General features: G+C 34.0%; 1 protein-coding gene across 3 annotated transcripts in view; it reads right to left on the bottom strand.

The window, feature by feature from the left end:
* LOC126765197 (protein diaphanous) overlaps nucleotides 1-16239 on the bottom strand; it is a 284726-nt gene that overhangs the window by 62446 nt on the left and 206041 nt on the right. For all 3 annotated transcript variants that reach the window (XM_050482803.1, XM_050482800.1, XM_050482802.1), the window contains exon 3: nucleotides 5707-6911. In XM_050482803.1, coding sequence (XP_050338760.1) covers nucleotides 5707-6911 — 1205 coding nt within the window. The remainder of the gene's footprint in view (nucleotides 1-5706; nucleotides 6912-16239) is intronic.

Raw genomic sequence — 16239 nt, 5'->3', positions numbered from 1 at the left:
AGAAAATCGTTTGGTGATTGCTTTAAAATTCGGGCACTTAAGAAAAGGTGAATGCAAAACTTTTTCTGACGAAACAAAGATAAAGTGAGTTTGTTTAGATGGAAAAAGCGCTAAAAACGAAAAGAGTTGGATCCTAGATACACTACTCCAAAACTGAAGCACAGAGGCAAAAATATCATACTTAGGATTGTAATGTAATTAAATTGACAAATGGATTAATTTAAATGCATATCGAATATAAATGACATCATATTGCAATTCCAAACACTAACAGCCCGGAAGATAAATGTATCACAGCCCAAAAGACAAAGCATATAATCCAATTTTCGAAGCAAAAACAGTCGAAAATTTCAATAAAAAAATTAATTTTTTTCAAGCGTCTTATTTTACGGAGCAAAATTTTTATGTTCATCTAGAATTTCTGACTTTACTAAACAAGATCACCTTTTTTCCTTTTCAGAACAATAAAACCGAAGCTATAATGGCAGCAAATTTCTTCATTACTTTCACTCATTTTTGAACAGCTCAACTTCCTCGAATTTAATTTTTTTTGGTTAAATGAAGCTTAAAATCTCACCTTTTCAAAACTATATGACAAAATACGAAAAGACTTTTTCGACTACCCATTATTAGGAATATGAATTATATGTCATATGTATTTTTAGTTTCAAGACATATTATTTCTAGAAAATTATTTCACAGGTTGACCGATATTTGCGGAAAAAATCCATAAGTAATGACGTCTACATATTCGGTATCTGGGGATTTTATGGTTAGATTTAGACTGTTTTTGGACGTCAATTACCCTTAATTTAACTCGACTCGTCATTTCGATTATCTATATGTACATAACCGTATTTGTTCATCGATTAGTTTTATATGTTACAATTAACCGTTAGGTGAACAAAGTTATTATATTTATAGCAACGTCTTGCGAGTGTATAAAAAAGTACAAGGTGCATTCCAAAGTAAACATGACTTTAAAAAAGAAAACAGAACAAATGTTTTTTTCGGCAAAATTAATTTATTTTATTTAAAATAGTCTCCGTCTCCTTCTGCTTCAATACATCTTTTTGCATGGTCCAAAAGCACGTCGAACGAGTGTTTTAGATCGTTGGCCGGTACGGCCGCCAGTATGCCGGTGCAAGCCTTTTGAATGGCCTCTACGTCTGCACAACTCTTTTCTTCTATGTGCAAATGCATTTTTCCGAAAAGGAAGAAGTCGCACGGTGCCATATCAGGTGAATACGGGGTGTGGTTAATGGTTAAAATGCGATTTTTGGTCAAATAATCGTCCTTCGAATGTTGGATTCTGAGCATTTTTGGTCGTCAGTCAATTTGTGCGGAACAAACCGTGCACACACCTTTCGTAAGCCCAAATGTTCAGTCAAAATGCGACAAATCGATGTTTTGGAGATGTTCAATTCCATTTCCATGAATTTCAATAATGATTGCGGCTGATTTCTGATGAATAGTTTCGATGGAATTTCCGGTGATCACGGATTTTGATTAGCACACATGTTGATCGTCATTTATGTCCTCACGACCACTTTGAAAACGTTGAAACCACTCGTGCACTCTACTACGGAATATGCAATCGTCGCCATAAACTTGTTTCATCAATTGAAACGTTTCGGTAAAAGTTTTACCAATTTTAAAACAAAATTTAATGTTGACTCTTTGTTCGAAGCTCATTTACGCACAGATATACTGACACTTAAAACGCAATAACTTCACTTCCAATCAATGAAATGAAATGCTCACTGGACAATCACGCATCAGTCGACATATAGATAGCGCCACCAGGGGGCGCTAGAGTCCCCTAGTCCTGTTTACTTTGGAACGCACCTTGTAAGAAAGATCTAAATTCATTCTTAACCGAAAATAAATTGTAACTACACTAGTCTTGTAAAGGAGGAGATCATATCGAAAATTCCAAACTACAAATTTCAAATTTTGTAAAACTAAACGCTTGAAATTTATTTAAAGGATTCTAAACATATCTTACCTAATTATCACGAAATTGACAATATAAAGATCATCGATCATGTGAAAGTCTAAATCAAGTTTAGGGGCAGGATAAAAAAATTAAAAATGCTTTTGAATATAGTAACCTTAAAAATGTTTGTAAATTTCGAAACTTTACAATTAGTTTACATCAACAATCACATTCGGGTTTTTTCTACGTTTGTATCAAAGACATGAGAACGACATGACAACGAATGAACACATTCGCTTAACTTTTTTGTTGCTATACTAAAATAATTGAGAAATGTCACACGAATTCAACCCAAATTGACATTTTTAACGTCTTTAAACTGAATATTGTTTGTTTTCACATTATACGGTGTTATTTTAAAAAATTCAATAAAATGATTAGCAACGTGGATTTATATTTTGAAGATGGTTATGTTGAAACAACAACAACCAAATTACTTAGGCAGCGACAGTTCTTCAGGGATCACTCCAATCCCAAGGAACTTTCTTCAGTATTGTAAGTATCTATTGGTGTAAAAGTACACACACACATATTATATAAGTTTTTTTATAATCTTTCGAATAAGCAAAGATGCATTTATGTATGTGCTAGACAGCATAAAAAAATATTCGATTCGTCTATTGTCGTCAATATCCCCGATGTTAAAATTGTGTTGTGTCCTTTGGTTTTTGGCTCATGGGAGCTATCATGCTCCCAAGTTTGGAATCCACTCTTTGCATTGTCTGGATCAAAACGGACATAACGGAAAAAGAAAAACAAATAACAAGAAAGAAATGTTTCACAAGATCGGGAGTTCCAAATGTAGTTGGAAGCGTTGATCGAAAGCATGTTTCGATTATTGCTCCGTGCCAAAATAAATGCTTGTATTTAAAACGAAAAGTATGCAGGATCTGCGTAGAATAATAGCACATTAAAAACATATTTGGAGCAAAGAGGAGATCACAACTCGGTTTACTTAGGTAACTATAATTTATCTGTGTATGTACAAACATAATTACTAAAATTAAATATCTTTTAGGTGATTCTGGTTATACACTACCCGAGTATCTATGGACGTCTTTCCGAAACGCTTTACCAGGAACAGCGGAATCAAGTTTTAATAAAAAAACAAACAAAGGCAAGGAACGTAGTTGAAAGGACTATTGGAGTGCTAAAATGTCGTTTTTGTTGTACACTAGGTGTACCTGAACTACGATATCCTCCTAGTAAAGCGACTGTGATTATTAACGTATGTTGTGCTTTACACAATATTTGTAAAAATTATAATGTAAGTGATCCTGAACAAAAAACTTTTGTTGATATAGTGGTACCACTGTAATCAGTTGAAGGAAACTTCAGTGGAACAGCAGCAGATCGTCACCGAAGACAAATTGTGAATGCACTGTCATAGTGTAGTTGCATCCCTAAAATATATGTACATATATGTATGTCACATACAATAAAATAATTGAAATTAATTTTGAATTGCTGTAAATACGTTTTTTATTTTGAGTATTTAAGATTTTTTAATTCCAATTCCTTTAATTTTAATGCAATTTCTTCTTTATGTCGCCTTTGTTCAATATTTTCTTCCTTCTTTAATTTTCTATAGTGCTATTTTTTTTTGTTTAATTTATAAATTGTTCTATTATACCTATCGATTTCATTGCACACTGAGTTAATGTTTTGTAATATCTCCAATTCAAATTCGCGCTCCTCTCTCTGTTTATAGGCGCCTGCCTGGACGTAAAGCCGACGTTTAAAATTTCTCCCGCCTGTTTAGGCTGCTAAATTTATTGGTGCAGTGGTTTCAAATGCGGTTCCGCTTGGATTTACTGCCTGCTGTAAGCTGAGCAACTCGTCCGCGGCCTGTTCTAAAGGCGTTAAGCTGCGTTGGGTGTAAGGTTCTTCACCTGTGGCTACAATGTTCTGGTATTTTTTTCTTTAATTATAGTTTGTAGTCCAACATAACCTAAGTAATACACAAATTAATACATATTTGCTGCCACTGCGTATTAGAGGGCCGATATTATTTAATTCAGCCACAACTCCTTCCTATTTTGTTTTTTTTTTTTTGTAGAGCCAAACGGCGCCATTCCTCTGGCTAGGTCAATATTTTTCTCCATCAACCTCACCATCACCTCAAATAGCTTTTGGCTGGTTATTTTTATTCTGAAAATAAGTAAATTTTTAACAAATTAAATACGATAAATTTTTAAAATTATACTAACGTTTTTTCCATTTTCAATTTCACTCGCGAATCAAATAAAGGTTCGCTCAATTTTGACAGTTGAAGCGAAGCGAATTTCATAAATCCGCAAATGGCAATACCAAATATTAATTTTAGCTACTTCACGGCGAATTTGCTATGCGCTCGCTACTCGCAATTCGGAATAGCGAAAGTCGCCTAAAATTTCATTCGCTTCGCTACTGACAATACCAGCATTAAATAACTGTAAAGTTTGTCCGAGGTAACAGTCCATATCCGAATTTCGGGTCCATTCTAAATAGGATAATTATCACATTCACATGACCTATTTAGGATTCCCAAAATCGTAAAATTATTTATAAGACATACATATATACAGGTGAACTTCACTAACTCGAATGACCATAACCCAGAAAAAATCTTCGAGTTAGAGAGACTTCGAGTTATGGAAGGAAATTTATTCGTATCTGACATGCATCGACTCAATAGTCATTAAAGAGTGTGAAGCAAACAGATTCTAGTTATAAAAAAATTTAATAGAATTAGTGGTATACATTAGGGTGATTCAAAAAAAATTTTTTTTTTTTTTTCAATTGGTACTTTTCCTTTTTTCCAAATATGAGTTTTTAATTGTTCCTTAACGGTTTTCTATTTTTTTTATTATCAGATAAAAAATTTATATCGCAATTCCAAGAATTAGGTTTTGTAGGAAATTGAATGCTCTAAAATATGGTCTCTTATGATTTTCTCGTAAACCCAACCGTTTAAAAGATATTAACGGTTGAAATTTGACTATTTTTGGAAAAATTCTTTATTTCTTATTAATTTTATAACTCAATAAAAAAAAATTATTATGAATGATGAAACACATAGTTTTGTAGGAAATTTACTGCTCTATAAAAATGGTCTACTATGATTTTTCGATTAAGTTAAGCGTTTACGAGATATTCATCGTCAAACATCAATGCATATTAGGGTGGATCAAATAAAATTTATTTTTTTTTCGTTTGGTACTCGGAAAAATAGGTTCCTAGACACCTCTAAGAAAACCTCTCCAAAAATCTATTCATAATAATTTTTTTTCATTGAGTTATAAAATTCATAAGAAATAAAGAATTTTCCCAAAAATAGTCAAATTTCAACCGTTAATATCTTTTAAACGGTTGGGTTTACGAAAAAATCATAAGAGACCATATTTTAGAGCATTCAATTTCCTACAAAACCTAATTAACAAAATATTTTTTCAAGTAGTTGGAAGCGAGATATAAATTTTTCTATCTGATAATAAGAAAAAATAGAAACCGTTAGGCGGAGGACCTTCCCGTTACAATTAAAAACTCATATTTGGAGAGGCTTTCTTAGAGGTGTCTAGGAACATATTTTTGCGAGTACCAATTGAAAAAAAAAAAAAAATTTTTTTTGAATCACCCTAGTATACATATTAGACAGACTTCTATGTTTAGCTATGTTGACGTTTTAGTGAGTACCAGATTAGGTAGTAAGAAATGATGCGACTTACCTGTAACAGAGTGTCAATGGACTTTGTTGTCTCTTTAGTCGTTCTTAATTTAATCTGTTCTTCTAAATGTGCCACTTTCGCTTCAGCTTCTTGCTTCGCTATTTCCAATTCTTCTATTTTTTTTTCAAATTCCTCGAAACGCCTTATTTCTTTAGCCTTTACCTTTTCAACGATATCATCTAATATTAATGATGTATCAATATTAAATGTACGGTTGTCAAAATTTGGGTCGCAATAGCCTTTGTGTAATACTATTTGTTGTATACATTCTTCAATCAATTGATAATATGCTGGTCGAAAATAGAAATCATCCCTTATGTAAAGTAAATGTTGAAGTATTGATAAAAAGTATGGTTCCGAACTGGTATCTGTTACAAGATTTTTAAGTACTTCAAAACAGTCTGCCATATCGTCCATGTTAAAACTAACATTTTCAAACCTTTGAGTGAATTCTTCGAAATCATCTTCTCTTATTTCATTAAAAATTTTAAAATGTTGCTTCAAAGCATCATTATTACTTTTAGAAACAATGTCCTTAAACAAATCAAATCTCTCATAAAGTCCCATTCGCATTATTTCACAGCGCAAATGTAAACGAAAGTTTAAATCACTGGGAGTGTTCGTTAACGTATTAATGAAAATAAGACTGTGGCAAGCTAAATCTCTTCTTGGGTCACATTTTCCTTCCATAAATAATGCATCAACTATAGGTTTGAACCGTTCACTTGTTTTATATTTATTGGAGGCGGCAGTAGTTATTGCGCGAAGAACCTTATCATATCCGTTACGTTCAGGGACAAGACAAAATGATGCCAGTAATTTTACAGCTTCACACATTGTTTGTGGTTTCCGAGGATTCAAATATTGTGCTAATAATAATACTACTGTGTGCAGCTCAGGTGTTAATACTAAATTTAAACCCCATGTATTATTCATTACAGCTTTCAGACAACGAATGCACTCCAACTCAATTCGGTCAAATCCACGTTCTTTTAAACAGCGTCTCAATAATAAAGTTATTTCATTTATCCCATCTTCTCCAAACTCCTTAATCCATGAAATAGGATTGCTTGTGAGAGCTACCCGCAAACTCTCTAGACACTGATATATTTTATTTTCGTTGTGTTCTTTATTACGTAGATATTCAATGTAATCAAATGGTTTTTCAAAACGAGAACTAGAACGGTGTTCGTTAGAATTTTTACCTGTAAAAAAGTTAATACGAAAGCAGAGTTATATCACAGTGCCCACTGTAGTATATAAAAGGTTAGATTTTTTTGGAAATATACAATAATATTTAATCGGCTCTGTAACTGCAATTGTGAATATTAAATTTTCAAATTAAACTTAGCAATAAACTAACTACTATTATTCAATCTTTTGTAAGAAATATACAATTGGTTAATCATTTCTGTATACTCACACTTCCAACCTAAAGCTCTTGAGATACTTATAATTACTCGAACGGGCTGTTCTTTGAAATAAATTTTATTTTACAAACTTGTGCAGCATTGATTTCCGTTAAACTTCAATTTTTATTTTATTTACGAGTATAATTCAAAAATTTCTGTTTTTTAGTTCACTTGAAGTCTTTCGCGAACGATAATTTGGGTAATTTTCCGTTCTTCTGGGTGGTGAATGTGCGTGGGTTTGTATCGTGTATTGAATTATCTATAGTAGGGTGTGTTGGGTGTGATGCGATGATAAGTCTTTATAGGTTATGTGAACTTTTTCAATTACACTATGAAAAATACTTTTGGGTCTAACGATTTGACAAGAAAAATGTTTCAGTTAAAGAAAAAAAAATGTACAATCGAAAAGCTGGAAAGAATAGAAAAAATCAAAACGATCGGATTTAGACTACACAAAATTATTATTTTTAGATTAACTGGGTTCTTTCATAGACATATTTTATACAGGCTCGCCTTAGCGATCAATTTAATACTAATAATACTTCGTAATTATTTCTATATTATTTTAATATTAATTTATAATTATTTCTAATTTTTTATTAACATCAATGGTACTATCAATTATTAATTTGGGTTGCCACATACGAACAGCGGGCATTGGTCTTAAATTACTACGAAAATTAAAAATTGGCCCACGAAATTGCTGATTTGTTATTATGAGTGTGGCTACTACACGACATACATATATTTGTGCGATTTATTCACGAAAACATGTCATAAAAGCACAAAATATAATTTTCAACGGAGTGATCAACTAAATATTTTCCGAAAAAATTAAAGCAAAATCAAGATTATCGAGTGTTTTAGGTTTATGAGTTTAATGGTCGAGTGGCTGTTAAGAAACTTTCATAAACCAGAATAGGTAAGGAAGGAAAAAGTTCGTGAGTAACAGAACATTTTGCACTCTCGTGATTTGGAAGGTGGTTAAAATTATATTTTGCATATATTAACTTATAATGTAGGTCGTGGACCAACTAATATTATAATACAATAAAATCAACCTTAAGAACATAAATAACTATTTTCATTATTAGTTCTGTGAGACTATCTTAAGGAATAAAACACGCGGTGTCGCAGATGCGCTATTATCATATTTAACACAGTTCTAAATCCTGTGACAATTATAGCACGACTGGTCTTCACGTACTCTGACAAACTACCAACGTACCTAATTGAACAAGAGCTATTCAACCTAAGTCAAGGCTTTTTAGTACCTACAATTCTTTGACGAGGTCGAAAAGAAGTACACATTCATATCGTTATCGGACGATATCATGCTAATTTAAATATCTCCATGCGAAATAAACCCAGCTGAAAGAACAAAATTAATATGTTGGGTGAATGAAGGAAAAGCCAACCGGGACAAACGTCAAATCCTCGAATAAGGTTATAATAGGGATGTGGAGACTAAATATGAATATAGTTAAGCGGAGAGCTTAAATTCACTGTATTTTGTGCATGGATTAATAATATATTCACAAAATTATGGATATATTCAGCAGATTTTAACATAATCTTTGTATGGGAGGTGAGCGTGGTTATTTCTCCTACTTTCACAATGAATGAGGTGCTGATAGGGGACTATGCTGTCAGCAAGTTTGGTTAACATAGCTTTAGTAATTTGTGAACAAAGTATATTCAAGCTATTAGATAGAGGGGCCACGCCCATTTTTTATAAAAAATCTATTCTACAGAGGCCATCTGCAATCACAACCGGTGTTAAAAACCATACATTAACATATTGATATATACTTTATCGAGCAGTTTCATCTCTATCAAGATAAAGACGAAGTATAATTCAAACATAGTGCAATAATGGATAAGGAGATTTACTTTATTTGCTCACATGGCAAGCACAGCTCCTTACCATGATTCAAATATTAATTTACATGAAGTGTTTACTTAGTTTCAAAACATTAACCAAAGGATGGGAAATCCCAATTCCATTATGGACTAATGTAAAGCATCATAAGTATGTAGTATACTCGTGTGAAAGCATGGGTAATTTGTGGATATCGCACATTTTTGACATTAAACTATAATAGCCTTGACCGACGGCAGCGTTAATCCGGATCAACTGCGTACTCAATCAGATCCAAATTTGTACAGACGGCAGATATGCGAGTTTGAAACTCTGGTAATCTGGATTTATGTTCGAAAGGAATTTGTTCAAATACCATTGAACGTGCTTACTTATCAGCAAAGCCGAAATACTATTAAAAACAAATATCTATTTTCAAATATACATATGTATGTATACACATATAATGTATAAGTTAGCACAATAACATTTAAAGCAATCAAAAGACACGCGCATCCGTTCTACTCGCAAAAGTGCTGACGATACCCCTAGCGCAGTGTGGCGTGATTCTCTGGAAATCCAGCGGAACGTGGGAACCGATGTCAGCAGAACTGCAAGCGCATTAAGTTACCATAAGAATTATAAAATTTGTTAGTTTAGAGTTAAGCGAGCGATTGAACAATAAAGGTCGTAAGACCAGAAAAAGAAGATAATTTTTACTTTCGACAAGTAAACCTTTAACTGGCGCCCGAGCTAAAATAAGCTCCTACGTCGCGAAGGAAAACAAAAGGCGTTAAGAATCCTTCTTCGGAGAACGGGGAGTGATAATAAAAACAACTGTGCTAGTGTGAGATCTGGCCCCTTAGTAGCAGAGCAAAAAAGACGAGTTGGACTCAAGTCACCTCATCAGCACCTATCAACATAAACAACCAACAATATCAAGAGGCAAAGAATGAAAGTCGTTATTGTATTGTAAGTTAAGTGATAATTACTAATTAAGAACATTAAGTGAAACCCAGATTGTGAATTTTTTTTTTTTTTTTTACCAAACTAAAATTGAAATAAAACCTCTAATTTGTAAGTACAAAAACTGAAACGTTATTGAAGTAGAAAAGAAACCGATATAACGAAAGAAAATATATAACGAACTCTTTAACAGACACAACAAAATAAACAATGTCGAACCCAAATAATCTGGTTCGTCCACCAGTAATCAGGGCGAATGATCCTGCAGGAAATTTAGGATCAGCTAACGTTACAATAAACGAAGATGACCTCGTAAACCTAATAGGAAGGATAGCTTTAGACGTGGTAAACAGGCAGGGGCCCAACATAGTTAGGGCAACCCTTAACCCGAATGCGGGCTTAGCAGACACTTGCGACCAAACCATCAATATAGAACATGCAAGCAACTTATCAGATTTAGACAAGATACCTGATGTGGTAAAATGTTTACGCGAATTCTCGGGAAATCCCGCTGAATTCAATTCGTGGAAATAAAGTGTAAATCGAATATTAAATATTTACGAAGCGAGTAAGGGCACACCTAAATTCTACGGAATCCTTAACGTGGTAAGAAATAAAATCATTGGCAACGCGGATGCTGCCCTTGAGGCATACAATACACCCTTAGACTGGGGTGCTATTTGTAAGTGTCTAACTTTACATTACGCCGACAAGCGTGATGTATCCACCCTAGAATACCAAATGACTTCTTTGGTTCAGGGAAATAGGTCAATTGAAGAATTTTACCAGGCCGTTTATTCCAATTTATCTTTAATACTTAATAAGCTAGGCTGTATGGAGGTGGGTAGCGAGGCTCGTAGTCTTCTTACTCACACATACAGAAACAAGACGCTAGATACGTTTGTGCGCGGCCTCAACGGCGACTTGCCTAAACTATTGGGCATGAAGGAACCAATAGATCTGCCCCAAGCATTACACTTGTGCTTGAAGTTGGAAAATCAGGGATTCCGCACACGGTACGTACACAACACCAATATGGATCATAGAGGGATGCAGCGAAACACCGCACCACCTTTACCTTCAAGAAATTTTCGGAGGCAAGTAAACCAACAAAATTTCTTCCCCGAAATTGCTTACTTACCACAGCCACAACCACAAATTATTTCACAAAATCTTCCTAATCAAAGACCTAATCAGAATTTAAATGCACAAACACAATTTAACCAACCACAACTTATTTCACATAACTTTCCAAATCAAAGATTTGCTCGGAACTTAAATGCACAAACACACTTTAACCAACCGCCTATGAGCCCCCCAAAACCGCCGGTGCCTATGGAGATAGATAAAACTTTGCGCTCGCGCCGCATTAACTATATGAACCTGCCACAAAATAATCAATTATTCAGCAAAAGGCCACCACAGACCACTTCTGAAAGAAATCTCAAGCCACAAAAGGCACAACGCAATTTTCATATAAGTAATACTTCAAGCGCTACCTCGAACACTGGCTCAGAAGATAATCTGAATGATTATTTGGATGTGGCATACATACATACATATACAGGATGAAGGACAATATTACGAATATAACGATATTCATTTTTTAGGTTAAAAAGCTCTTCGTTGCCTTACTTTGAATGCCGCACGAAGAGCGGCGAGGTATTCAAATTTTTAATTGACTCTGGCTCCAGCCAGAATTATATTCAACCCAATTTAGCAAAAAAAGTACTAGAAAACAAAGATATATTTTTAGCGAAAACTATTGCTGGTGATATAGAAATAAAACACCACACATTTTTACAGCTTTTTAATCAAACAGAAACTTTAAAATTCTTTATACTACCCCCTTTAAGAACTTTTCATGGCATTTTGGGCTATGATAGCTTTCGGTAGCTAGATGCTGTAATTAACATTAGAGAGGGAACCTTGACAATTAAAAATATTAATTAAAGAATTAAAAACAGATGCAGTAAATGCTATCAAAATACACGATGACAACATTACTCCCCATCAAAAAATAGCTCTACAGAGCATCCTAACTTATTTTCAGAACCGGATGAACGGTTAACTTATACTACCAAAGTAGTGGGAGAGATCAGAACGTCATCCGATTCCCTAATATATACATACATAGTAAGTTTTATCCATATCCAGCATCGCTTAGAGGCGAAGCACAGTGGGAGAAATGGTCATTCTAGCGGCGCTTTAGCGAAATTTTTAAATTCAGAATTCTCCAAATTTTGTTTGTTTTATTGAAAATTTATTTCCTAACGGGGTCTTTTCTGTTTTCGTTTTTGTTTTGTTTCAAATATTCGCATATCTGTGAGCTTTCGAATTTAACACATGTTTTAGCAAGTGCAATAATTACTATTTACCTATTTTTAAGTGCAATTTTTGTTGAACTGAAAAACTTAAATATAAAATTTTGTAATAAGATTTGTGACTTAATTATTATTATTTGGTATGTGTTAAATAAAAAAAAAGTCATTGTGGTCTGTTAATATATGTTTTTGATCTTTACAATGGAAAAGGAAATTGTCATATATCAAAGTGTTTTTATATGTGTAATCCAATGTTCCGTAGAAAATAAGTGTGGTGGATTCGATGGGATTCGATTCAATGTTTGTATAATTTGTTAAAATATGTTGTGGTCTACGTCTTGTCCAAAAATTGGCTGCAAGTATTTGCAAGTTACTGATTTTTTTCCTTTTTTAGATACTATGACAGAGTCTAAACGCACGCTTTTTTTAATATGGCACAGTGAACCAGTACCAAAATTTGTAATGGTTGAAAATCATATATTTTCTAACGTCATTGATCGCTCAAGGTATAGTGAAGAGCAAACTCACAAAATTCAAAAACAATTAAGAAATTTCATAAGCAAACTTGTAGAAAAGTGGAAAGAATGTCATAGGGTTATGTCAGTGTTCGAAAAGCGAAATAAGAAATGGTTGGATGAAAATATAATTTTTTCTAAGCCAACTGTTCTTCACCGTATACAAAAACCTTTTTCAGAGTGTACAATGAAAACTCGAAAAAAAAAATTGCATCAGTTGTTAACGAAACACCTAACCAAGAGTTAATGGTAGCGGCAAGCGTAAGTCTTTACAAAGCTGGAAAAAGAAATGCTTCACAGGTTGTTTCAAAATTGTTTGAGCTTGAAAGTTCGACTGCTTCGAAAATGCTTAAGTCTGTAAGCTCTGAACAAAAAACCCCAATTCCGTATACACCTGAGGAAGCTTTATCTCTTTATATACATAGATGGCGGATACTCAAAGAGGTCGTACAAAATAATGCAATATGGTGCCAAAGAACGAAACTGCAATATTTATCCAAGCTACGATATTTTACTTAAGGCTAAAACAGAGTGTTACCCCAGTGGCATACACGTAACTGAACTTTCAGCGGAAGTTGCCCTGCAAAGTCTTGTAGACCATACTGTTGCACGTATAGTACAAGGATTTTCCAAATCTTTTGAAGGTGTTTAGACTGCAGGCAATATTAATGACAGCATAAAAGCAATATTTAAATGGGGCTGTGACGGCAGCAGTGGTCACTCCACTTACCGTCAACGTTTTAGTGCTTCTGATTATGAAATAACTGATGAGTATTTATTTGCTGTAGGTATTGTGCCTTTACAAATTAAAAAAGGAGACGCTGTTCTATGGCAAAATAACAAGCCTTCTTCAATTCGGTTCTGCAGACCCATTAAAATAATTTTTGAAAAAGAGTCTGCGGAGTTAGTTAAGGTTGAGATAGATAATATTAAAAGGCAAATTGTAAGCATTGTTCCGACAAAGTTGAGTTTTTTCGAAGTATTACATGAATTCCATTTAATAATGATTGATGGGAAAGTTTTTAACAATTTAGCGGGCTCCTTCTCGCAGGCCTGTGGAATTTGTGGAGCAACACCAAAATTCATGATTAGATTATTCATAATGTTCAATTGAGACAACCACAGGAGCACTTGTATGAGTACGGATTGTCAACACTCCACGCTTGGATACGGTGCTTTGAGTGTATAATTCATATCGCCTATAGAATACCCATACAAAATTGACAAATTCGTGGAGAACATAAAGAAATCGCTCGGCAAACCAAAAGAAAGATTCAACTTGAGCTAAAAGAAAAAATGGGTATATTGGTGGACATTCCCACGAAAGGATCAGGCTATACAAACACTGGGAATACTGCAAGAATATTTTTCCAGCAGAATGTTAGCCTCTACAGTAACTGGCGTAAAAGTAGAACTTATAAAAAGATTTGGTATAATTTTGCGTACTATGGCATGTGGGTATGCAGTTAACATAGAGGCTTTTCGCATATATGCTTGGAATACAGCAGAATTATTTGTTTCCGAATATACTTGGTTTTATATGCCTCCATCTGTACATAAAATATTAATACACGGAGCAGATATTATTGAAAAAGTTTCGCTACCAATAGGAATGATGTCAGAAGAGGCACTTGAGGCAAGAAATAAAGATTTTGGCAGTTATAGACAGAACCATACGCGAAAAAACTCAAGGTTGAATACACACTCTTTTAGTTTCTTCAGATCCTATTATTACATCTAAGTCTAAAAGCACCTCCAAGTACTCCAAAAATCACATTGAAATAGATGACGAGGTCAAAAACCTTCTTTTACATATAAATGATCTACCTGACGGCAGTAATTCTGAGAGCTCCGACTCTGAATAGTTTTTTTTTCTAATAGAAAATAAAAACATATAAATAAATAATTAACACATATTTTTAGAATAAAGTAATGCATTTTTTCATTGTATTTCAAAAGCTATTAAGAAAGCGCCGCTGGATTGACCATTTCTCCCACTGTGCGAAGTAGAGAAACAAGTGGAAAAACTACTAAACGATGGCATTATAAGACCATCCAGATCCCCCTATAATTCCCCTGTGTGGATCGTGGCAAAAAAAAACCCGATTCCAGTGGAAATAAACAGTATAGGTTAGTGATCGATTATAGAAAATTAAATAGTTTAACTATAGCGGATAAATATCCGATACCCGAAATAGAGGGTATGTTATCGCATTTAGGCGACAATTCGTTTTTTGCAACGCTAGACCTCAAAAGTGGGTTCCATCAGATCCCACTAAAGCCGTCAGACATAGAAAAAACGGCATTTTCGGTGAATAATGGGAACTTTGAGTTTACTCGGCTACCATTTGGGCTGAAAAATGCGCCCGCCATTTTCCAGCGTACACTTGACGATATCCTCCATGAACATATAGGCAGGATTTGCTATGTGTATATAGATGATATCATAATATTCGGAAAATCAGAAGAAAAACACTTACAGAATCTTCGAAAAGTTTTCGAAACTTTAGAGGAAGCAAATATGAAGATTCAACTGGACAAATGTCACTTTTTTCAAAAGGATGTAGAATTTTTAGGATTTATAGTATCACAAGAGGGCATTAGAACTAACCCAAAAAAGGTAGAAGCAATTGCTAATTTTCCCGAACGCAAAAATATTAAAGAATTGCGTTCATTTTTAGGCCTATCCGGCTATTATCGTAGATTTATTCGCGACTACGTGAAATTAGCAAAGCCATTAACAATCTTACTAAGAGGCGGAGAAGACCGAATTTCAAAAAACAAGTCCGCAAAAGTACCGATTGAATTCAATGAACAAGCTAAAGAAGCATTTCAAAAAATTAAAAATACATTGGTTTCGGATGAGGTAATTTTATCTTTTCCAAATTACAATAACGATTTTGAGCTCACAACTGACACTCACACTCACAACTATTTCTTTTATTTCGCGAACTCTAAGTAAGGCGGAGGAACATTACGCCGCAAACGAGAAGGAAATGCTAGCCATTGTCTGGGCATTATCCACTCTACGTAATTTTTTGTACGGGCACGCTAAGGTCAAAATCTTTACAGACCATCAGCCTCTAACTTTTGCTTTAAGCAACAAAAATACAAATAGTAAAATGAAACGATGGAAGGCAGAACTAGAAGAGTATAATCACGAAATATTTCATAAAACTGGTCGAACTAACGTTGTGGCTGATGCACTATCAAGAATTACAGCACAGCAACAAATAAATTCAATGTCGGTTATGACGCATAGCGATGACAGTTCAGGTCAAAACTTGATTCAATTCGTGGATGTACCTATCAACGTCTTCAAAAATCAGATTTTTTCAGTTGGTCTACAGAATTAAGCTATAAATTTCAAATTGTTTTTCCAACTATTCACCGTCACACTATAACAGAAATAGAATTTTCCGAGGAGACAATAATATCTTTATTGAAAAAATATT

The sequence above is a fragment of the Bactrocera neohumeralis genome, unplaced genomic scaffold (assembly GCF_024586455.1).
Source record: "Bactrocera neohumeralis isolate Rockhampton unplaced genomic scaffold, APGP_CSIRO_Bneo_wtdbg2-racon-allhic-juicebox.fasta_v2 cluster10, whole genome shotgun sequence".
NCBI classification, from domain to species: Eukaryota; Metazoa; Arthropoda; class Insecta; order Diptera; family Tephritidae; genus Bactrocera; species Bactrocera neohumeralis.
This window is presented reverse-complemented; position numbering and strand designations above follow the sequence as displayed.